The 26,110-nt window shown below is 36.0% G+C and overlaps 1 protein-coding gene across 2 annotated transcripts in view; it reads right to left on the bottom strand.

The window, feature by feature from the left end:
• LOC145694952 (nuclear RNA export factor 1-like) overlaps positions 1 to 19,789 on the bottom strand; it is a 144,677-nt gene extending 124,888 nt beyond the window's left edge. The window contains exon 1 of one of the 2 annotated variants that reach the window (XM_081771755.1): positions 19,483 to 19,789. In XM_081771755.1, the coding sequence (XP_081627881.1) occupies positions 19,483 to 19,486 (4 nt within the window). In that variant the 5' untranslated portion in view covers positions 19,487 to 19,789. The remainder of the gene's footprint in view (positions 1 to 19,482) is intronic. The other variant, XM_081771753.1, reaches the window with a different exon arrangement.
• Positions 19,790 to 26,110: the final 6,321 nt, after the last annotated feature.

The raw sequence follows: 26,110 nt of genomic DNA, 5'->3' as shown, positions 1-26,110 counted from the left end.
TATTAATTGTTTTCTTCTGGTGTCGAATTTCCTTCTCAAATTTCACCCCAGTCAAAAATTCGAGAATTTTCTGATTTCGAATTTCCTTTACTTCTTTTTCCCTGTAGCTTCCTTCGTAATAGAAAGACCTCCTTAAGACTTGCTAGGTAGATACCTCGTATGGATACCTAACTGTTTACATCAATTGGACGGGCCTGCGCGCAGTGATGCCAATTAGGGAAATTTAATTTTTCTAAAATATGGGGAAAAAAATTGAAATTTTTGTTTATAAATCCGTACCTATACGTAAGAGTGCAAGTCAACTTACGCCAATCGAACATTTGTCCTTATTTAACAAACGCAAATACAGATCGTTACAATGGGGTAATTAGGGAACGCACGAAAAATTCGTATTTAGGTTCTAACCCTTGATTTTCTAGTTTCTCCCTATTTTTCTGTTTACCGTAATATATTTTTGGTAATTAGAAGTTTTGTTCCTTAAATATCGTCATAATATTTGTAGGATATATTAGTGGTGTACCAATGTTTAATTTAAGATAGTTTACGTCTGTCTGGTAGCAGTGTTACCAGCTACAGAAAATTTTAATTCCAGATTTTAGGGGGAAATTTTGGAAAAAATATCTGTTTTGTCTCTATTATTTCCCTCTTAGCTATATCGGACCAAACGTACCAGTATCTGGAAGTCTCATCTTTGCTCTACACAACGCACTATAGAAAGTTTCAATAGGATAATTAGGGGAAGTACAGTTGAGGTTTACAGCAGACCTTGTTCTCTAATTGGGAAGATAACTGTGATTTTTTTAAAGGTAGAATGAGATATTTTTTATTGACATGCTTACTTTATTAGATATCGCCACAATACTTGTAGGATATATTAGAGGGATACCAAAGCTTATTTTAAGATAGTTTGTGTGTGTCTGATAGTAGTGCTGCCAGCTACAGAAAATTTTAATTTCAGATTTTAGGAGCAAATTCTGGAAAAAAAATCCCTTTTTTATTTCTATTATTTCCTTCTTGTTGGCTACATTCGAACAAACGTAACAGTCTCGTCCTTAGCCTACACAGCGTACCATAAAAAGTTTCACTAGAATGATTAGGGAAAGTACAGTTGAGGTTTATAATAAACCATGTTCTGGAAATGGTAAGAAAATGGTGAATTTCTGAGGTAGAATGAGATTTTTTTTAATTTCATGCTTACTTTGTTATATATCGCCATGATACTTGTAGAATATATTCTTGGAGTACTAAGGTTTATTTTCAGATAGTTTTCGTCTGTCTGATGGCAGTTTTTCCAGCCAAAACAATTAATTCCCGCTTTTACGTGAAAAATTCGGAAAATTTCCCTTTTCCCCTCTATTATTTCCCTCATACTGGCTACATTGAAACAAACGTACCCCTACCTGAAAGCTTCCTCTTTGCCCTACAGAACGCACCATAAAAAGTTTCAATAGGATAATTAGAGAAGCTGTAGCCCAGGCATATTTGATTTTTGCTTGTGAGGCGCAAAAAGTGTCAAAATTTCATGTATATGACAGAATTTTTCCTTTCCCTCTTTGGATGGAAGCAAGCGACTTCAGGATTTCACTGTACCTTGTCAACACACCAAAGATTCTTTTAGGTGATTTGAACCCATATAGCAAGAGTGGTACTAGATACAAAAAAAAAAAAATTGAAATTCGGTTAGGGAATTTTTTGTAAATTTTCACCCCTACATTTCCCTCAATAATTTCCCACCCATTGGCAACACTGCAATGCAACTTACACCAAAAAATAGTCACATCCATTTTCTAAAAAAACAAGGCAATAACCATACCAATCGAATAAATGGTTTTTGAGCAATAAGTCACTAACTGGAAATGTACGAAAACGCCAAAAATGACCTGGGGCCGAAAGGAATAATCACACAATTTTGCTAGTATATAGGTACAAAGAAACAAAAGATTTGTAAGTTACGAGGGCTTCGACTCAAGTTCTGTTGATTATTTCAATAATCTGCAACGTAAATCAATAAATAATAGTTGCCAGAAAAAAAACAGACATTTGAAAAAAAACATGAAAAAGAACGATGTTTTTTATTGAAAAAAAACTTCACAGAAAAAAAACCGTTTTTTTACAACACTAATCATTTATGTACCAGCACTTTTTAGAGACCTGCACGAGTCGGGCTTGGGCGGGCCGACACTGCTTTTTATTCGGGCCCGGGATCGGCTCCGACCAGGATTTTTCAAACTTATCGCGCCAGACCGGGCTCGGGTCGACTAATTGGAGTTCCTTATTGACTTTTGTTAAACAATAATTGGAATAAAGCCGAAATTGAAGTTCCTGTGCAGGTGAAATTAAAATGTAGTAACAATTGGTGTTGCTTAGCATCTGTGCTTTCAGTTTAGTGGATTAGTTGCTTACCTCAGTCAGCATCTTCCTTCAATGAACATCGGGCCGTGACGATAATTTTTTAAAACTTGTCAGGCCGGGCCGGCCTCGGGCCAAGAACTTCTCAAATCTTGTCGGTCCGGCCGAGCCCGGACCTACGTACATTCGAGCTGGAGCGCGCTCGGCCCGTGCAAGTCTCTAGCACTTCTTACTCTTGGAACTAAGTATGTATAACTCTGATCTCAAAAAGACAGTGTGATCTTTTAATTTCTTGTCCTTCTTAAGTGTGTGTTCAGCTGGATGTTCCAGCCCTCTACGACATTTATATTCGGTGTCGTTTGTTATTACAGCTCCATATTGTTATTAGGATTTCTGAGGTTTTTACCAGTTATTCAAAAAAGTAATCGAAGAAAAGAGTTAGCTTCTTTGGTTTTATGACTTAACGTCGTATTGAATAACTAGATATACATAGTAATAGGGCACGGATTTGAAAGCGCAGTTTAAAGCCAAACAGCCAAGTAATCCAATTGACAATCAGCTACCGAGGAGGGTGGTAATTCACTAAAAAATCTGAGTAAAAAGAAACTGGTTACTGTAAGAAAAATAGCAAAACAAACTACTTTTCTTATGTTTAAGTTTCAGTTCTAAAACTCTACTTCATTGTTGTTGTTTGATTACATTGAATTTTGGTTCAACAGAGACTTGATGGGACGGAAAGCATAGCGCGGACTGTATTGAAACAAGGTCACGACTTGAAGTGGTACGTTTTGTGACGAAATAAACATTTGAAATTTTTCACTATTTCACAGGTGACTGTTTAATGTGAGTGGTACGTTTTGTCGCGAAAATCCGCGTGGTACGTGATGTCGCTGATACGTTTTGTCGGTACACCATTCAGACGGTACCTACAGCTTAAAGTAGAATCCTAACCACTACTCGGGTTCTCATTCGAGGCTTTTAGGCTCCCAGCAAGTTTGAGCCTCTGTCCATGCGCTCCAAGGCTATCCATGAAGCTATGGGAAGACCTTATATACATTTGTATACTTTCCAATACATGTTCATACCAAGAGGGCGAAGATGATCTTTTACCTATCCTCTCTTTCCATTAAAAGGTGTCTTCGACGGGAAAAATATGGAAATAGTTATTAGTTGTTAATACCTACAATATCAAAATTCAGATTAAGATAAAACGTCATAGTTCAAAATGCGTATTTCGTATAATTTCAAAAAAAATATTCAGATTTCGGATAATTAAATGTGACAAACCAAAATCCGGATTTCAGATAATGAACTGATAGAAACCGAAATCCGGATTAAAGATAAGGAAATGTCAAAACCAAAATGCGGATTTCGCTTTTGAAAAAATCTGACATCAAGATATTGGAAACCACTAATAATATATATACATATATAGGGTGTTAATGAACTAGACAAAAACTGAAGCAGGCCATTCCCCACATCAAAAAGAAGAAAAAAGTTCATGTGGACCTCTCCAAAAATGCCGGAAAATAAACTTTGGGAGCGAATATCTCCAAAACTGAGCCACTGAGCTGAAGCGGCATGCTATTTTCTTAGGTATGATCTATCTTAGATTTTTCTCTCCAAAAATTCATACTTTTGAATCATACAATAGCACGGAAGGGGTTTCCCCACAGGAATAGAGGAGTCCTCGGATATTCTGTTAGGAAATATGGGTACGATTCATGACAGATGGAAGCTACGTCCAACCAAGTAACAAAATATCATTGACAGGGTATCGATACTTTCAGCAGAATCAAGATGGCGTAGAATTGCTAACTCTTGTTAATGGCATAGTGATCCAATGGGCCAATCACTTATTTGTGACTCAGGTTGACGTACTTCAACTCGGTACAAACAGATGGTGTTGAAGGAGGCTCAGGGCCATAAGGACTATTACGCTAATGTTTTACATATATATAAATGTAAAATTACTTAATGTATTCATAATTGTGAAAGATGTTTATTGTAATATCGTCTGAATAAAAGTCCTTTCCAGGCCTTTTTCTTGTAAAACTCTAAATTACATAATCAAAGTTAATGTTAGATCAGATTTAAACTGCCTTTGCAAGCTTAATATCGCTTGTGATACAGTGAATTGATATAGTAGTAATAAAAGTCTATATTAAAATAGCGATAAAATGGAGAAACAGAAGTCATTCTTTAATAAGGGAAGAATTTGAAGCACATTGATATGTTTTAATTTTGAATTTTTACTTATTTTCTCAAAGGATGAAGCAAAAAATAAAGCACGCATTAAATTCGATGTTATCCTGGATTCGAATAAATATGCTGTAATTATGGGACGCGTTGAACTTCATGGACCCCCCTGAACTTCATGAGCCTGGGGCAATATACCGCTGCATCACTGTCTTCTTGGATCTAATGTCAACTATGATTGGATTCATCACGTTCATACAAAAAGATCTAGTTGTCTTTTATATTGTTAAGCGTTTAAAAGACAATGATGGACAAACGAAAAGCTAATGATACAATTGATTTAGTTTTCTGCTTAATTATAACAACTAGTAGTTTTCCACATTCATTATAAAAGTGCGAATGTTGAAAAACCACACTTTGTGTACAATTAATATAAAAAAGTAACTATTCCTCTAAATAAAAATTAATGTATAAATATTGTTTCCACATCTTCTAAATCACTGAACTGGTATCAACAAAGTTATTATTTAGAATCTGGAAGGAATTGCTGTGGGTGTAGGTCACTTTAAGCACCCCTACATGTTAGAGTGGTAATAAGTGCAGAAATAATCAGAAATGACAAATATATATGTGCTAAATCCATAATTTTCGGGGTTGCTAAGCTAATTCATTGAAGTCTTTAAAAGTACTATGGGGATAATCAGATATGTAATGCTACTTTTAGGTGGGTATATGCTCCATCCCTCTCTTTATTTTACATTCCTATATATATTAGATGGCTATAATCTGCATGAAAATAAGAAAATCTTAATAACGATAGGTAACGGCAGTAAATAATAAATGTTTCAAACCTCCTGAAGCAAAATAAGCATGACATCATGATTCATTAGTAGACATTAGTATTAAATATAAAGTTTTAATAACTTTTCATCTGTGTAATATAAGGATATAACTACTTAAAACTTAACAAACACATTAAATTCAACTATTATCTATTCCCATATTTTTCCCAGATCAAGGAACTTTTAACACGAAGACAACATGTACAAGCTATATATAGGATCCGAATTGATCCACGAAATTTTTTCTTCATTTTTTACACTTCCTGTTCCTCTCTGAAATTGTATTTAAGCGTACTCTTCAAATGGAAGTCAATAATTAACTTGTATATAGATATATTTTTTTCTTAGTAACAATAACGAATAGTCTAACATCTGTTTATTCTTTATCTAAGAACCTGCTTAACTGAATGACGGAGCAAGGAAAAAAACAATAGTCATGCGATAAAGAATACTAGCACAATGAGTCAATCTAACAACAAGGGACACCAACGTGAAACCCGTTTTCGGGTTTTGACATTTCACTATCCGAAATCCAGATTTTGTTTTTTGACATTTCACTTTCCGAAATCCGGATTTCGTTTTCTGACATTTCACTTTCCGAAATCCGGATTTTGGTTTTAGGTATTTCACTATCTGTAATCCGAATTTCGGATTTAGATATTTCACTATCCGAAATCCGGATTTCGATTTTAGCTTTTTACTATTCAAAATCCGGATTTCGGTTTTTGACATTTCACTATCCGAAATTCGGATTCGGTTTTCAGATAAAATCCGAATTTATCAAAATCCGGAATTCGGATATCCGAAAATTTTTGACAGGGATAGGTGCTGATTACCACGGGTGCTGACTGCCACAGCCAACTATTGGTGCTGACTGCCACGACTGTCGCTGATTGCAAATATGAAGGTGCTGACTGCCACGACGGCGTGCTGACTGCCACGAGCCTGGGAGAAACTGTATTTGGAAAGAGAGGGATTAATCCCTCATACTAAATTTATGATTATTAAGTAATTTAGTAGGGATTAATTTAGTAATCATCACAGCAAATCTATGTGGCATCCTATAAGTCACAAAGTTGCTCACTAAGTGGAACGACATACACTTGGATGTTTATAAAGGGATTGTCTTTTCTGTTATATGTACAATTTGCACATTTCATTGTTTTATTGTATTATTTAATGGATATGATGGTCTGAAGCCAGCTGACAAGGGAAGTTTGGGAGAAGCACTCGCCTGAAGAGAAATAAGCATGTCATTTGAAGGACCAATTCATGCTGATTACAACAGGTAATAAAGCTCCTGTACGTTGAGAACTGTTCGAGATATTCATCTTGGAAATTTATATAAGAAAATGAGTGGATGCACGTTTCAATGCGTTAAGTATTCTCACCCATGGCGAAGCCTGATGGTTTGAACTTGCTATTGCTTGATCACTGGGGTCCATTCACAGACAAATTGTCCATTGCAAGTTGCATAACGGATGGCAAAGACCTAATAGTTGAGAAGATACCAAAGAATTGCACACGATTTGGGCAACCATTTGATGTGTTTTGATTCCGATCAATCAAAGATTATGGCAGGAGATTTGTACATACTATGAAACTTCTTCATTTGGACGTTATAATGTACCAACGAAACAATCAAATAAAGTTCGTGTCCATACGAATCGCTTCCGATCATCACTATACATTGGATTGTTTCAGTTTGCGTTCTACAAGGCAGGTTACGAACAAATTATAGGCCTATAACTTTTGAATCACTTATCGAATTTGCTTTTTGCTTTGGTTCTGCGAACTGTTTTCTTGACGGATGCAACCCAATTGCACATATAAAATGTTCATGGTGGAAGGCAGTATTTTACCTGCGTCATTTCTTCATAAAACAGAAGAACAACAGTGATCAATTTTCATCTCTAACCTATGATTATTGTGAACAATGTAATGACTAATTGTATCTAACAAACCCGTTAGTTATTGCGAAACACATTTTCTCTGTTACTTCCGATAGCTTTCAATTCGTATGTCAATATTCGTTACTAATTATGTTGTACTTAACGCGTATAAATGCGTATATCCTCATTTTCTCATATAAACTTCCAAGTTGAATATCTCGAACCGTTCTCAATCGTACAGGAATTTTATTAGCTTCTTGTAATCAGCATGAATTGGGACTTCAAATGGCATGCTTAATTTCTCTGCAAGCGAGTGCTTTCTCCTGAACTTCCCTTGTGAGGAACAACAACAAGGTCCTGCAAGGTCCTTTTCTGATAGAACTTTCAAGAGCTGCTAGAAACAATTTGTGCAGCTGTACACAGTTCGTGATGACATAGGGAGTTCAAGTGAGAACACATAAATCGTACCAATTTTGTACGCACCGCTCCCTGACAAAACTGAAAGTACACTCATGTCCAAAATTATTGTCGCATATCTATAACTGTCTTCTTGTAAGAATATAATTTGATAATTTTGAGAGTACTTTTAATAGGCCCTACTTATATTATGTGTATAATCAGGAAATTTATATTTGTGATAAATTTCATAGGAAAAGAATTATAAATACGAAAATCATAATAAGTAAAATAAAATGTAACTAAATGGACAAGAAAATTTTATTTTCGTTTTATTGTTCTTATTTACTGCTCTTTTGACATGAAATTTACCACATACTAACATTATAAGAAATACTGGGCGAATTCGTTATCAAATTATATTACAGGAACAACATATTTATAATCATGTGACAATAATTTTGGACATGAGTGTACATACAGAGACTTGTTTACCTTTGTTAGGTGTTGGTCTGGACAACACGATCCTAAAGATCATCTAGTTTCTTTCATGCTTCTTGGCGTCCGGTAATGTTACGACTAGCAACTTTCTCTCAGGCTCGTGGCAGTCAGCACCTTGATATTGGCAATCAGCGCTAGTCGTGGCAATCAGCACCAATAATTGGCTGTGGCAGTCAGCACCCCACCTTTGACAGCACTATCCTGGCCTAGTTAAAAGCCTTGAATCATTACCCGAAAGTTTGTCTACTCTCAAATCTTGTCATTTAGTTTTTTTTTTTTTTTTTTTTTCATTTTTTGTTCTTCCTTCGATATACACGATCCAGCAGTCACAGAAATAGCCCATGACCCAAGAGACCCATTGACCCATGTTGACACAACCGACCCATGGCTCAAGAAACTTATTGATTCAAGGTGGTACAAGCGACCCATGACCCAAGCTGAGACAAAAACTCAAGTTATCTCTTTTTCGAGAGAGGAAAGAAGAAAGGGACCCTTTGTAACCTTGCTTCCCTCAAATAGCCAAACCAATATATTGTTTTGATAACGGGATTATTCCAAAGATCATACACTTTTTAAAATGTCCGAAACCACAACTCTCAGAAGACAAAATAACATCTATAAATTCAGAATGGAATAACAGTGGCTTTGTAATTTTGCATATTTCATTTGCAGTTCTCATGAGCCATTAATAATGGTGGGTTAGTATAAATAGTTGAGTCTAAACTAAGAGGCTTGGCTCTGCGTATGATGTACGGTAGTATTATTTATTTATGTTCAAAGATCTTGCTTTGCACATTCTCTCACTTTTTTCTTTGTTTTCCCAAAGTAGACACCTACACGGGCCAAATATTCCGGCCCGTGCCGGACCCAATCCGATTGTATCTCGGCCCGGCCCGACAAGTATTGGAAAATTTTTGGCCCGAGAACGACCTGATGTTTGTTGAAGGAAGATGTCGACTAACGTAAACAAATAATCCTCCAAAGTGGAAGTAGAGATGTTAAACAACACTAATTGTTAATACCTTTCACTCCACCTGTAAACTTCAACATTTGGATTTAATCCATTTATTGTTAAACGAAAGTCAATAAGAAACTTCTAATTATCGTCCCGGCCCGGAAAGTTTTTAAAAATGACAATTTTTCGCCCGAGCCCGAAAGGAAAGTAGTGTCGTTCCGCCCAAATCTCTTCACCCATGCAGGTCTCTAGCCCAAAAGGGTCTTTTCAGCAGGTTTACCTAGTAGACCACCCACCCTTAACGCCGTCCCTGATTGGAAGCCGTCGAGTTGAAAAATATATGAGTAGTATTAGTAATTTTTAAAACGTTTATGGGGCCGTTTGATCGCGGGGCCCTAGGGCGAAAGCTCCAGTAGCTCCGCCCTTATTACGGGCCTGGCGTTGGGGCCGGTAAAAGGGCTATAAGGCCTGCAAAGCCAGTATTGTTCTATTTATATAGTATTCATAAATTTAAGGTGGCTTTAAACGTGTACGGAAATAAAAATCTCAATAACAATAGGCAATTTACGGTAGTATAAATAATGGTTCAAACCTCCAAACGCAAGACAAACATGGTATCATGATTCATTGCTAATTAAAATATAACGTTTTAATAGCTTCTGTTTTCTGTAATATAAGGATATAGATACTTAAAACTTAACAGATGTATTAAATTAAACTATTAACTATTCCCAAATTTTTCCCAGATCAAGAAACTTCTACAGGAAGACAAGGACCAGAACTGTTCCACGAGATTTATTTTTATTTTTTCCACTTACCTGTCCCCTCTGCAGCTGTTTAGAAGTGCTCTCCAACTGGAGTCAATAATTAACTTACATATAGATATAATTTTTCGTAATAATGACAACGAATAATGTATCATGTGTTTATTATTCTTTATCTAAAACCTGTTTAACTGAAAAACGCAACACGAAAAATACACAAAAGTAATCATGCGATAAAGAACAGTCGCATAATAGTCAGCGTAACACCAACGCCAAGGACAGTAGCAAGAAAAATTAAATCCAGATTTCGGATTTTGACATTTCACTATCCGAAATCCGGATTTCGGATTTTGACATTTCATTATCCAAAATCCGGATTCGATTTTCAGTTAAAATCCGGATTTCGGATATCCGAAAATTTTTGACAGCACTATATTGAGCTCTGAAGGGGCGATATAATCCACCTGAACAAAGCGAGTGAAAATCACGACCACGGTTATAATAAAGGCGTAGTCTATATATATAAATGAGTGATGTATGATACACTTACTCCCCCCTCTCCAAAAGAAATTCTAAACGGCGAATCCAATATGGCGGAGAAACTTCCTTTAAGAATATTCAAATACACCTAGAACTAACTTTCTTTACATTTTTCGGGTTTCTAGAAACAATTATGATGACAAAAGATTAAATTTCAAAATTGCGGATCCAATATGGCGGACTAAATTTCTTTAAATTTTCCAGTTGAGCTGATTTTTTTCTTTATAGTTTTGCGATTATTCAAAACGGTTGTGGAGTCAAAAGCCCTAAACTGAAAATGGGGGATGGATCCAATATGGCGGACAAATTTCTTAAACAAATGGAGGATCTAATATGGCGTACAAAAATCAACAGACAACGCCGGGTGATTCAGCTAGTAGGAAACAAATAAATAAATAAATAAATATTGTCACACAGAATTTCATGATTTGGGATCATGTTATTTTTAGCTGTGAAATAGATGAGTACTTTATGACGTCATAATAAAAGGATCTTATGTATTTCTTCGCTGAACATCTCATATGTAACTTACTATTCTGTGGCATGGTATATTTATTTTCTATGATCTAGTCTCCTACGTTCTCGAAATCATATTGAGTTTTGCCGGATACTTATTTTGAAAAATGTAAAATGACGGGAAATTAAGACAGGCAGACTTCTAACACACAGTTCCTACCTATGCAATACGCGGTTTCCACTAGAGTTAAACACACGAATTTTGCTCAAGTTTAACAAAGTTCCCATAAAAGAGTAACACATGGTTCCTTCTAATGTTTAACACACGGTTACCGCTAAAGTATGTTTTGTGCTCGTATGTGTGTATTTCTTTTTTGACATTTTTGTCGTGTTTGTGTGTATATCGAGGTTCCCTATTGTGAGGGCCTTGTACCGGCAGTTCCCCACTTCGTCGGATTATACCCATTCTTTATTTTTAAAGATAGAGCAAATTGAAATATATATTTTCAATCAACGTGATGAGACTAACACGAAAATAGGCGAATTTTTCTCCTAGGACCATTATTTCTATGGGCACTCACAACGTTGTGTTTTGAACGATGGCCCCACAAACCACAAAATACAAACAGGGTGTGTGTGTGTGTGTGTGACGTAAATAAGAAAAAAAAAGAAATACACATACACTTATCGAATATTGAAAAATTATTGCGCTTTCAATATGTTGACTATCATATGGAGAGGACAGACGTTTCACATAAGCTTACGAAACAAATGAAGTAGTCACTAAACCTGTCTATTGTCTACTTCATTTGTTTTCTGAGCTTATGTAAACCGTCTGTCTTCTCTGAGTGATCAAGTCAACACGTCGAAAGTGCAATACTTTTTCAACATTTGGTTAGTGTATTTGTATATTTGGTATATATACAAGGTGTTTCAAAATAATACACACATCGTTTGGGAGCTGATTCCTGACACCAAGATAAGACGAAAAGTATAGACAACCTGGGTGCACAAATGCTTCCTTTCGGAGTTATAGGCTGCCGAAAACATGAAAAAAAAAATTAACTTTAAAGGTCCATAGCTCCAAAACTATGAGACCTGCCGTAGTCGGGTCACGACTTCACTTAGGAACTAATATGTGCACTATCCAAAAATGTTTTAGAATCCTGAGGTACTCATGAAGCATTTTTTATAGAGGGAGTTTGGCTACGGGTATATAATCTGAAGTACTCGCCAACTACTACTATAAAAGTTGTTGTGAAAGTACCTCAGGATTCTGAAACATGGATATTTGGATAGCGCACATACTAGTTCCTAAGTGAAGTTTGACCCGACTACGGTAGGTCCCATAATTTTATGCTATGGACCTTTAAAGTTCTTTTTTTTTTCTTTCTTTCTTTTTTTTTTTTTTTTTTCATGTTTTCGGCAACCTATAACTCCGAAAGAAAGCATTTGTGTACCCAGATTGGTCCATACTTTTTGTCTTATCTTGGTGTTAGGAATCACCTCCCAAACGTTGTCGGTGTTGTTTTGAAACACCTTGTATAATGAACACTAAATGACAGTGTGGGGCACTCATCATTTCTTAGTTTTCTTTGGATAATTCGATGTTTTTTGTTTAGCAGCCCACATTTTCAATTCTAATGAAGGAAATGTCTTGAGGAAACGGGGAAGGGCTGTTCTAGTCTACACAGAATGTCAACTGCCAACGCTTTTTGACGTCAGGTTTAGTAGGCCAGGAGAAATTCCTCCCGATTCGCGTCATAAAATTGATTGTCCGTACATTGCCCTTAGACTCTTCGACAATCCCTGAAAAGAAAACAATTAGCTGATCATAAGTTTTGGCCAAATAATAACAGAAGCGAGAGTTTTTAGAGTATTTTTAAAAGTTAAAAAATAATTTGAATTTTACGGGGGTACCACTCATCAAAGTATATAACTGCAACTCAGTCTTCAGTTTTTGGTGGATTGTCATCTGTTAAACCAACTTCACAAGAAATTTTTACATCTAAAGAAATTGTTGCTACTGATGGTGGAGAATAGTAGTTAAGTTGCCCGAGATGGAAATGAATGCAGATATCTTCTGCTAGATACGTAAAACACGAAAGAGAACAGAAAGTAATTACTTGTGGTGTTGTGCTACACCATGTTACTTGATGTACTTTTGATGTTCCCACAAAACGTTCCGTGGTGAGAGGAAGCTGCTGTTCGACAGATGAAATTTCTTCCTTTGAAATAGTGTATATCTTGTTTTCTCATTTGTTCAATTAATGTCTACATCATATCCTTGAGCAATAAGGAATTCTGCGGTTCTTTCAAGAGTGGCTCCGACCCCATCGGGAGCACCTTTCCCATGTCCAATTTCGGAATAGTTCCACGTAATATTCTTGCATTTTATAATTGATGTTGACAGGTAAGTAGCAAATTTTTCAGCAACTTGTGCGGATTTTTTCCTTTCGTAATGTTCTCTTGATGATGGTCGCCACCTTTTTATCTTTATTCTTCGCTCTCTTTCGGATAATGACAATGTGCCTTTTATTTTTCCTTCTTCCTTCCTCTTTCTCCACCTTTCTTGTTCTCTCCTCTTGAACACTTCATACTTAATAGGATCATTCCTGATTACCAACCGACGCTTTTTTCGGCTTCCCTCTTTATTTCTAACTTTTTCTTTTCACTTAATCGTTTTCTCGGCATTTTAATCTATGAAAAAAAAAAAAAAAAAGAAAACTTGTAACAAATGTTACTTCCTATAGACTATTACACAAGAAACATTTAGAAATATAAGAAATTCATTGATATTGAAAGATTTTGATGAACAGTTTTTTTTTTTTTTTTTTTTTTTCGTTAAACGCCTACGTACCAAACTGTACGTACCGAATTTATTTTTTCGGAATTTTTAATAAACTTCTATTGAGACTCATATGTGACAAATAATGAGTTGGAAAAAGTTACAAATTAGTTAAGAAGAAATAATCCAATATCAATCAATCAATCAAGAGATTAAATAAACCAATATCAATTAATATACGCACCTGCTTTCCATGCACAAAAATATTTTTCTTATTGCTTCTTTAAAAGCTTTTTGTTGGTGCACATAATACTTATAGATTGAGAAGTCAATAGGTTAAAAACAGACACCGTCCTGACTTGACTGAAGTTTTACCTCCGACTACCTGACAGCACCAAATCTGAACTTCGCGAAACACTCCTTAAATGGGCTAGGACCCTCCAGCCGGCCTTTGAGTGTGAATGACACGTGGTCAGCGTGTCGGCTCATACGGCCGTTGTGATGGTCTGCGCGATCAGGTTTCAGTACATCTCTACTCAAACGAGTTTTTTCAATTGCCTCACTGTGCGAAGTAAACCCTATTAATTTTTGAGCTTCCACCGGGAAACAAACCCAGAACCACGCACGAAAGGCGAGCGTACTAGTCACTAGACCATAAACGAGCTTTATTTCTATCAGTATGTTGAAAGAACAAATATTTGGAAGAGCATGAGCATAACAAACACTATAGGATTATCAACTCCGTGAACTTGTCTCAACACCGTGGATTCCTTAGTTTTCAGATGGACATGGAGTTGACAAAATCGAATATAACTTATCTTTACCGGCCCAGTTTTTAACCAGTACATGTGAGTAATTGTGTACGAATTTTCTACGTTAAGGCGTTGGTTTCTCAAGGGAAAGAAGGTATACACCATACAAATACATTCAGTAATAAATACCATGGTGTTGAGCAGGGTGGATTGATTTAAATCACGATTTAAATCAAGATTTAAATCACTTGATTTTTTAAATAAAAATCACTGATTTAAATCAAATTCCGAAATAATGTAAAGTGAAAATAAGTAAAGCCCCATTTCTGTTCTAATATTTCGATTATGGAAGATGACAATCATAATACAATGAAACTCAAATGTACAGTATGTACAGCATAGTATGAAAACAAGTATCATGCAGAGGATGATTAGGGAAAATCCCGTTTTGAACGGGTAACAGGATAATTCTGTTTTCTTCTCTTCGTAACACAGGGCTTATATTGTAAATTGTTAACTATTCCAACGGGGAAATCACCATCGACATTTAAGACGAAGATTCTTTTGTGTGCGCGTCTATATATTTGTTCCCAGATAATAGGACGTATTTAGAAATGTCCTATCCCCTCTCCGATTTTTTTTTTTTTTTTTTTTTTTTTTTTTTTTTTTTTTTTTTTTTTAGATTTTATAACTTCAGGCAAACTTTATGTATTTCGTGCCGCAAGCTACTTACAATTTCCTTAAAAATATGCCCCTGCCAAATATCAGTAACTTTTATGGAAAAAAAGTGTCACTTTGATAAGCGTTGCTGTACTTTTTCCTTAACGCTTAACCTTTTAAATTATATCACCTATTTTTAGGTGATAGGATAAAATTTTCATTATTCGATTAAAAAAGTACCAATAAAGCTTTTTACTTCGTTTTTTCAGGACTGAAGGCATCGTAGAGCACGTTACAAATGCTTTCACGCCTCTCTGCGTCGAGACATAGGATGTGATGGCGTCATAAATTTAAAAAAAAAAATTGTTGTGCCTATTTTTATTATTTTTTTTGGCGGGCCTACGTTTTGCATTCAGAAGACTGAAATTCTGTACACTTGTCCAGTGCACCTTTAGTATTTTTCAGATGATTTCAGATTTCTGCGTGAAAACAGGGGGATCCAGAGGGGCAAAAATTAAAAAAATGGATATTTTTAACAATAGCTTTCTTCGCGGTTTTCCCGCCTAAGATGGAGACATATGAATGGTACCATCTGATAGGCTGTTCTATTCTGAAGAGAATGATGTAAGAACCATGATCTTAAGATAAATAGGGATGTGTCAGGAAACTGTTACCTGAGATCCTGTTTTATACGGGAATCTGGGATATTTGGGGATAGTATTTTTCGCGGGCTTACTTTTGCATCTAGAAGTTTGAAATTTTGGACACTCATTCACTGCACCCCTTAGTATTTTTCAGGTTTGTTTAAGATCTTTGTCTTTAAACAGAAGCGGTACAGAGGGGTAAAAAGTAAAAAAGGGGATATTTCTTAACAGAAAATCCCTTTTTTCGTGATTTTCCAGGCCCAGATAGCCTACACCAGTGTTTCTCAGTGTGGGTCGCGTTCCGTGCTTTTGTGGGTTGCGAGAAATAAGTATGAAAATTTTATTTTGATGCAGAAACATATGTTATGAAGTAAGTACCATTCAGGAAATGAAAATTCGAAGCGTTTGTTAATGAGGTGAAGAGTAAGTTATTGGTCAGAGCCGTGCCTTGTTGTACACATGGGAAAGAAAGTATTTGACAGTTGACAAATTTTCTTTTGTCAATAACTCGGGAACAAATGTATTAATTTAGATCTTTTTGTTGCTATCCTTAGATTAGTTATAACTTAATAACTTGCCAAAAGCGGTACTGTAATAGGCTATTTTTTGTTTCGTTATTAGGAAAAGAAATTTTGTCAACGGAAAAATTCTTTCTTGATTGTATATACAATCAGTAGAGATGCTGGATTAGGATGTAAAGAGAATGGGTGAGTCAAAATCTGTCACGGGGTAGGGCATTGCGTTGGGAATATTGTTAGCTCTGAGTTACCTTTCTATGTAAAAATTAGAAATATGACTTTCAAAATTTGATTGGTTTGGAATGCATCACGATGTGTATTTGAATAAAAGTAGCTGGGCCACAAAATAGTTTTAATATATAATATGGGTCGCGGTCACAACAAGTTTTAGAACCACTGGCCTACACGATGGAGACATTTAAATGGTACAGTTTGAAACTCTGTTTTATTCTGAAGAGAATAATGTATAAACCATGATTCTAGGATAAATAGGGATGTCTGAGGAAACTTTTATATTACATTCGGGTCATACGGGGTATTGTGGGGATGATGTTAGCTCATTGTTAAATATTTTTCCCGCCCTTACTATTCAAGATAGAAGCTTGAAATTTTGTACACACATTTAGTACACTTTTAGTATTTCCCAGTTGATTTTGAGATCTGTGCGTTAACACAGGGGAGTCCAGAGGGGATCAAAATTTGAAAAAAAAAAAAAATCAGAAAAAATCCCGACTTTTCTCAAAATTTTCCGCTTCAGGGACATGATAGAGAAAATGTGAATGTTACCGTTTTAAAAGTTGTTCTATTCTGAAGAGAATGAGGTATGAACCATAATCCTAGGGTAAATAGGGATGATGCTTGACTGAAAGTCTGTAATTTACCAAAAAAAAAGCCATAATTTAAAATTGTTAAGAAACATTGTTTGGGATTGATATAGGTTAACGATTGAGGATTAATTCAAAATTCAACCCCAATACTTTCACTTAAACGCCATAATTGGCATTTAATACTAATTCGTAATGCTTTTTCTTCAGTTCGCGACTTGTATTATACGAGGAGAAAGATTTGATTTAAATCAAAAAAATCGATTTAAATCAAAAAAATCATCAAAAATGATTTTTTTCCACCCTGGTGTTGAGTATTAATTAATATACGCACCTGCATTCCACACACAAAAATATTTTTCCTATAGCTTTTAACACATACACACAACTTTTTCTGTTCTTCAGTCAAACATGTCTGCCTTGTCTTCTTGTGGGTGTTGCCAATGTGGACGACCATGCTATCTATTCAGAGCAATGGTAATTTTTTCTCATGCCATGGAGTTGAGACGAAATAGAGGTGACAGAAACGAAGCATAGGCAAGCTTTCGAAAATAATCGTTATAAAGATTTACTTTCCATAAAACCGAAACATTGAAGTGTTTTCTTCCATTTAATTACCATTAAATGATGTTTGATTTACGACTTCGGTTGTAATTTATTGATTAAAATCAGTCAACTGTACTCTGTGACAGCCCACGGTGTTGAGAAATCTGGGTAATAATTAATTTTTTATGTATGTTTGCAATTAATTGTTATATTTGCAAACTGTTATACATGGCATACCTACTTTGTGACGGTTACTACCAAACAAAATAAAAATGAGGTGATTCTTTCTAGTAGTAGTTTGAAGAAATGCCCGTGACAGAAAATTTCCCTTTTTCGTGGAATCACCCATATATATATATTTGAAAAAAACAGCTGGTTTAAACCAGACAACCTGCTACAAACTACCAAAAAGTTGATATTTCGTCAGCTTTATAGCTTTGGTTATTTCAAAAGTGTCCCCTCATGAATGAACATTCAACAAAACGAACTGCAGCAAGAGGAGTTACTTACAAAGACCCCAGAGGGTCGTAATTACATACATAAACAAGAAACATTCTTTTGGGAAAGTACTTACTTCAATTAAAGAAATTTAGAGTTCGTAGATGCAGATAAGAGAGAACGAGGAGGAAAGGTAAAGTTATGCAAAAATAATCCATGCTCAAGGCAAACTTGAAAAATTATTCATTCGTGCATTATCGCTAGTAAGCGCGTAGTGACGTTGAGTCTACGTGCAATCTTTCTCTAATGTAAATATAAACTGCACACTGCCCAACGCAAGCTACAGGAGATAATGGTCATATCCAATTATAACAAGCTAAAACTTTCAGAACTGATCCCCAATATCCGGTAAAATAACAAGCTTACAGATTAACAATGAATAATAATAATAATAATATCATCCTCGTTTACGTTTATACTTCTCCATCGCTTACGCGCCTGCTCCCCACGGACTCCGCTGCGCTCCTACCCTGACTCGGTTAGATAGCATCCGTGCTTTCTAGTGATCACCTAGCACAAGTTGGTTCGTGTTTTATGCACTGAAGGTTTTATGCCATACGTCCAAATAGTATTTATACTAAGCCCTTCTAAAGTCGATCTGCAAGTAATAATAAATCTTCTCATTTAGTGCGTGGTCTGCTAAAAGAAAAAAAAAAAGACGCTCTAACCTAACTTGAAAATGTAAGAAATGTGTCAAAGTATAGTAGACCGACTGCCCGAGGAATGTCCTTATTTATACCTTACTTTAGTTACAGGCATGTCACCGAACTAAACCACTTACATACAACTCTCATTAATAATAATTTCCCCCTAAATTTTCCAAATCTTACAACCCAGATTTTTATGGAGGGTTAACAAAGTAACTGTAAACGATACGTACTGCAAATAGCCCTTTGCACTACCCACATACTTGGGGGCGCGGCGGCTCAGTGGTAGAGCATTCACCTTTGGTGCTTGGGGTCCCTGGTTCGATCCCAGCTTGCGCCATGTGGTCTGTGGTGGACAAGCATCTTACTCGTGGGTTTTCTCGGGGTTCTCCCGTTTCCTCCCACTTTCTTCATTCCACCATTTCATTCATATCTCATCATCACCGTCTGCTTTAGTCTAACCGGGATAAACGTGGGACGCAAAACTTAATGATTTCATTTCATTTTTTACCCACATACTTTTTTACTTCTTCATTTCCAACACAATAATATACCGACGTACTATCATTATGTATGGTAAAGGGTAATTGTGATAAGTGACAAGGTACTACTAAAATAAGCTAATATTTGCATTTAAAAAACATTTTAACAACGATTAATACTCTATTCAATCTTTATAACATAAAAAAAAAACAAATAAACATAACATACTCATGCTCAAGTTTTTCTCACTACACTATATCCTGTAGATATATCTATACATATGCAAGTTAATTAGACAAAAGTGCCATTCAGAAACAAAAAATGAAAAGCAACTTTCAATCCTCTCAAACAGGATTACATTCAGGGAACAGAACTTTCACGGTATGTAAACATTACTCTGTTCCATTGTTTATCTTTCCTTTTTTAAGCTGCTTCAAAATTTTTCAATTGCTATTCATCTTCTTCTTCTTCTTCGGTATAATATTGCTTATCTCTTCAATTCTTCTACTTCAGTATATTCTTTCTTTAGCGAAGATTGCTCTCAATCAGTGTTGGGCAAAATCAATTGAAATCAAATGCAATTGAACAATCAATTGAAAGTAATTGCTCTGAAAATTAATTGCAATTGATTTCAATTTGTAATTGACAATTAATTTCAATTGCAATTGAATTCAATCATAAAATTTGCAATTAAATTTTCGTCAATTGTTAATTGTTAATTGGTCACCAGGCAATTGAAATATTTAATTGTTAATTGTCAATCGCAATCAGACATCTTGAGCTCGACTCGAGAACTCGGTTCGAAAAAAATTCCCCCAACTCAACTCGAATTGGGATCGAGTTTCGAGTCGAGTCGAGCCAAAACGAGCCAATTCGAGCTAAATCCTTTGTGTAGTTCCAAGTACTATTCTCTTCAAGTATCCTACATAGACACTATAATTATCAATGATACTACTAGTAGTACTACTATAATTATTATTATAACACCGTGTATAAACTAGGGATGGGCAAAACCGGTTTTTATAAAAACCGAAAACCGGTTTCTACAAAAACCGAAACCTAAAAAACCGACATTTCGGTTTTCTCCAAAACCGGTTCGGTTTTTCGCCGAAACCGGTTTGGTTTTCACCGAAACTGGTTTCGGTGAAATTTTTCGAAAAGACATAAAACTATTTCTGTGGAAATGGATTCGGTTTCCGGAGAACAACGAAACACCATTCTGGTCAGAAATAGAACAAATTTTGGAAAAAAACGGAATCGATTTTGAAGAAAACCGAAACCGGACCAGCTAAAAAACTAAACCAGTTTTGGAGAAATCCGATAACCGGTTTCGGTGAAACCCGAACCGGTTTCGAAGAAAACCGAAAGCTGTTTCGGTGAAAAACCGAAACCGATTTTTTAAATGTTTAAAAACCGGTTTTTGTGCCCACCACTAGTATAAACATGGAATATAGGCGGTTTGTATCTGAATACTAAATATTAGTTGACTGTCGATCTCGTTCGTCAAGAAATCTTCAGGAGGCAAAGGATATCGGTCACGAAGTTCTAGGTTTGAGTTCAGGAGGAGCAAGTATTCGGGCTCGAGCAAAAAATTGTGGAAAGTTATAGGACTCCAGCCAAACGTTCAAAACTGCTCCACCCGGGTTTTCGGGTTGTCAACGACTCAAGCGGCTCGCTCACAGCTCACCCAACCGAGCCATCTCGAGCCGATGGCTCACACGAGCCGAACCGAACCGAGCTGATTGCTTACCCCAACCAAGCCGGTTCGAGCCATCGGCTCAGTTGAGCTGACTCGAACCCAGCCTATGGACTCGTTTCAATGGAGCTGGTTCGTCATTGGCTACAATCGAGCCGAGTTGATGACTCGTCCCTACCGAGCCGGCTCAAGCCATCGGCTTAACTGAGGCCAGTCGATGGATCATCCCATCCAAGTCAGCTCAAGCTGTTCGCTCAGTTGAACCGAGCCGAGCCGGTTGACAACATTATCCCGGTTGGGTTTCTGCTTTGGCCAAAAAATTGACCGTGCAGTTCTCAGCCTTGATGGTAAGAACTACAGTATATACTTATATTGGTGCTCACGGCGTCATTAACTTGTTCCAACAAGAACGAATTTCGAGGTACTTTATTTTGCATATTTTGTGTGTGTTTTGTGTCGCTTTGTGCGCCTATTCCTACATTTTGTGCGTCACTGTGCGGTCTTTGCAAATCGCAGAACAACTTTTGATCCAGATCGAACTTCTCTCTTTCTCTCTCCTCGCTTCGTTTCTCCTTCTTACTTTCTTCCGCTAGTTTCAGTCTTTTTTTTTTCTTCATGAACATCGTTCCATTTCTTTGACGTAAGAGCAAAAGGAATGAGCTCATTTTCTTCTCTTTGCCTTTCGCTTTCGTGTTTCCGCCCACATCAAAATATTTTCTAATGGTTGCACAATTTCATCGAAAGTTTTTACTTCTTCGCACTGTTGCAATACGATTCCTGAGGAGTTGATCGGATTAGCTGAAGGAAAACTTTGTGCTGCAGAAACAGCTATCCTGATAGCAGATGCTTCAAAATCTTCTCTTGTTTTCATAGATGTTTCACTGTGAGAGCTTTCTTTGGGCATTCTGATGCTACTCATAGGTTGCGCACACTCTACTTTGTGATAAGCTTTCCACAAATGATACAGAATTTGAAATTCATGACTATGTTTTGCAGGGGTATCTGAAGCCTCAAAACGCTGTAACCTTTTCTCACCAACAATTTGACAGAATTTTCTATATTCTAAGAGCTGTGGATTCCTACTTTCTGTTCCGATGAGCTCCGGTGCTTGGTTGTCTTGATGACGTTTCATTTTTCCTAAGCATTTAGAAAAATCAATGGCATCAGGATTCCATGGATACAAACCTGTACCTCTGAAACCGTTTTTAGTGTTTTTAAAAGATTAATATTTTCGAAAAGATTGTGAAGAATCGGAGCAAATTCTTCTTTCGTGAGTGCATGATTTGGGTTTGATCTTCGCCACTTCAAAATTGCTTTCTTCCATCCAGCTTTTATAGGCCTAAAAGCTGAAACATCCGCAGGTTGGAGGATTCTGGTCGAATTGGACATAAAGCTAATAAAACAATCTGGAGTTCCTTGCATAGTCTTGAAAGTTGATATGTCAAGTGAGTCTTATGACCATCGATAAACAGTATAACTGGAAAAGGAATTCGTTTCTGAACTAAAAACGGATGAAAAACATTTCTACTAAATTCGAAGAAGACTTCTGTTTTCATCCAGCCGTTGTCACTTCTGCCTATTCTCCATTCTTTAGGAACTTTTCGAGATAGTTCCGAAGAATTCTTTGTAATGGGTAGATGATCATAGGGGGACACACTGTGCCATCTGAAGAAAAGGTGCACATTACAGTAAGACTAGTCTTAGCGTTTGTGGTTTGATCTTGATAAACATTCTTTATACCTCTTGGAGCTAAAACAGTATTCTTTTGGGAATAAAGGATGAAGTTAGTTTCGTTTCCATTGTATATTCGTGTAGGATCATCAAATACTTCATATAATCCCTCTTCTTTAAGTAAATCTTCCAAACTCTTGAACCACCCTCGGATGTCATCTTCTGATACACAAGCATTTGCAGCACTAACGCCTTCAGGCGTTCTGTTTGTCAACTCAGGATGCCGTTTTCTGAATATCTATACCATTTATCACCAGGTAGGTTATCTTAAAATTGTGTTTTCCTTTGATTGAGATTTAAGAACTCCTGGACACTAGCTTGCAGATCTTCTTTTCTTCTTGGGAAACCTTTTCTGGTGCATTCGCAAAAACAGCGGACCAGACTTTCTTATTCTTCAGCAGTCAAAATTGGAAGAGGTCCTCGAGATGATTTAGTGAATTTCTCATTCCGACGAAACTGAATGGTTGAACGCGGAACGCCACACCTTCTGACTGCTGTTTTCACTTCCATTCCACCTTCAACATCTTGCAAAGCCTTCTGAACCTGTTCTTGTGTGTATGGAGGTGCCATATCTAAATTTTCAGTTCCACAATTGAGTCTGCAATAAAAAAGGACCGAACAAAATAACGTAGAATAAGAATCGGATTAATACACTTGATAAAAGAATGCACAATATATGATTATTTTAATATGCGTACTAGCTGCAATAGTACTAGAAGTAGATGTAATAGTACTAATACTAGCAATTGTGGCCTTACGTGGTATAAAAATAGCGGTAATAGTAGTAGGTATAGTAGTACTAGCACTAGTAGTAGTGCTGGAGGCGAAAGTGGAACTATTAAAATTCGATTGTTCGATCGAGAAAGTATTTTTAAATAGAGCCTACATGGATCACAGGAAAATGAAGGAATTGAGCAGGCGTAAGCAGTGGAATAAGCAGCCGACTATACAAAGTGTAGAGAAGCACAGAAGCATTATGTGATCGAGGTTACCACTATTCCTTAAAGAAAAAACAATAGAAAACAGTAATACAACCAGCCAGCCATTTTGTATAATCCAGAAAGTTCAGTGGTAAATGATGAAGAAAAAGAGAGCAGAAATTGCCTGTCACGAAAAGGAAGGCGTTGGACTTCTGGAGTAACGACGAAAGACTGAGGTACAAGAATGTCAATGCTTACAATCTTTGCCTATGTCGATCTAATGCTGCAACTGTCCTTTCCAACCGTGCAACTACAGAAAGTTTTCGTCATTCAGTGTCACTAATTCTCGTAGATTACAGTTTGTGAACATGAGGCACTTAATAAAGATAAATTCTACACTGCCCCTGGAAATACCCTCTTGACAACATCAACATTTTAGCCTATATTCCAATAACCACACGAAAACTTGCCCTACCCTTTTTCCTTCTTACATTATCGAATAATGGTTTTAAAAATATCCAAAATCAAGGGTAGACCTACGCGTAAAAATTCTAACACTGACTTTAAACTTATAGTGGTCTACTAAGTCAACAAAGATCAATAGTTAAAATAGTTATAAGTGCACTAAAAGTTTGTACCAATAATTGGCACTCTGAATGCCGGTATTTGGCACTGGTGTCAACAACTGGTTAAGATAGAGCTATCAAGTTAAGAGGCCTAGCATCGTAATTCATATGCGTTAAATAGAACAATGGTAATGTTAAAACATAACAAATATATTTATACAAAAATTCCAGTTATCGGCCCTGTGCCAAGTAAATGGACATCAAATATATTAGCAATACCAATTATTGGCACCCCGTAAAATATGAAAGATTTGACCATTGTTGGCAATAAGAAGTAGTTCACTTCTTTAAAGGTATAACTAACCGTTAAAAGACAACCATGTATAATATTTTCATTACAACAATAAATAACAACAGAACAATGAAACTGCATTTCTTAAAGTACGTGCTTGGAATTGAGCAGAAATGTTGAAAATCACAAAAGCTTTCCAAGTACACGCAATTATTTCAAAACAAATGTCCAGCGAAATTCACGCCACTAGTAAATAACAACTGAAGACCAGGCTAAAAAGAGAGAACCAAACCAATGTTGTCAGTTTAGTATATATTTTAATTTTTGAGACTATTCCTTGAAATGCCAAATAACTAGACAGTGTCAATTACAGGAAAGCTTACTGTATGTAATACCTCAATATATGTTATCAATATTGGCAAGGTATATGATTTGTGTCAAAAGAGTGGGTGATTGGATTGAGTGTCATTTTGAATTCAGGTCGAAATACATATAGAACACCTACTTTTGCGGAAAAAAAGTCTTTTCAGTGTTGCACTGTATTATAAACATCATGAAATCTGCTACTCATTTTAATAATCGCTTTCTCACTTCAACTAGATGAAAATTAAACGTAGTAGTAGGTTTGGACATTTTATTTAAATAAAAAAACTGAATCATTATTATGAGAGTATGACGAAACCCCTCAGTATCTCTTCAATTTTGTTAACAAAAAAATATATGAGATTCAGAAGCATTCAGCTGGTTTCAGAGTTTTTTATGTTATTGTATATAGGATAACTTTCTTTTCATACAATATTCCACATTGCTTTAGACTTATTACTAAAGCTGTTGATGGTATTATCATTAACCTTAATACCAGGTTCTCTCACTAGTTTGTATAACTTTTCCTTACTAATTTATATAAATTCTTTATTACTCTTGAGCCAGTACTACTATAATAATTATAATAAAATTCATAATTGCTTTGAGTCTATCAATTTCTTTACTCTTAACTCTGTTAGGTTTCGGTTTACTTGGTTTGCCAATAACACATTTCACAGGGAACGCACATTCAATTGAGAACGACATTACTGACATAAATAATTCTAGTTTGTCCTTAGCATCGTGCAAAGAGCTATACATAAAGTTCCAATCAACTAATGATAGTTCCTCTTGAAACCTTGTTATGTTTTCTTCTCTCATTAGGTCGACCCTTCTTAACCTACATTTACTGTTGCTAGTCTTATCTGTAACCTGGAGAAAATACAACTCAGATTTAAGTGATGAGAGACAGCAGTTTTTACGATTGAACTATCAATAGACCTGTCAATAGTAGTAATTATATTATCAACGAAACTACCACCTCCAATTTTAGAGCTGGTAATCTCAGTAGTAACAATAGCTAGATTGAATGAAGAGAGCACATTATTTAACGTAATACTTTCTTTGTTGTTCTCCAACTTAAAATCAACATTAAAGCCCCCACATAAAAAATATTGGAATTAAAGGTACGTAAGTGTTCTAGAAGATTGTTCATTCTGTCAATAAACAACTTGAAATCTTTACATTCAGGATTTGGTCTGTATTCAGCTGCAACGATAGTATTAATCAGATGAGATGAGTATGAACAAATCAGATGAGTATGCTATTGTTAAAAGGAACCGGAGTC

Source organism: Thermobia domestica, chromosome 9 (genome assembly GCF_964235325.1).
Source record: "Thermobia domestica chromosome 9, izTheDome1.hap1.1, whole genome shotgun sequence".
NCBI classification, from domain to species: domain Eukaryota; kingdom Metazoa; phylum Arthropoda; class Insecta; order Zygentoma; family Lepismatidae; genus Thermobia; species Thermobia domestica.
This window is presented reverse-complemented; position numbering and strand designations above follow the sequence as displayed.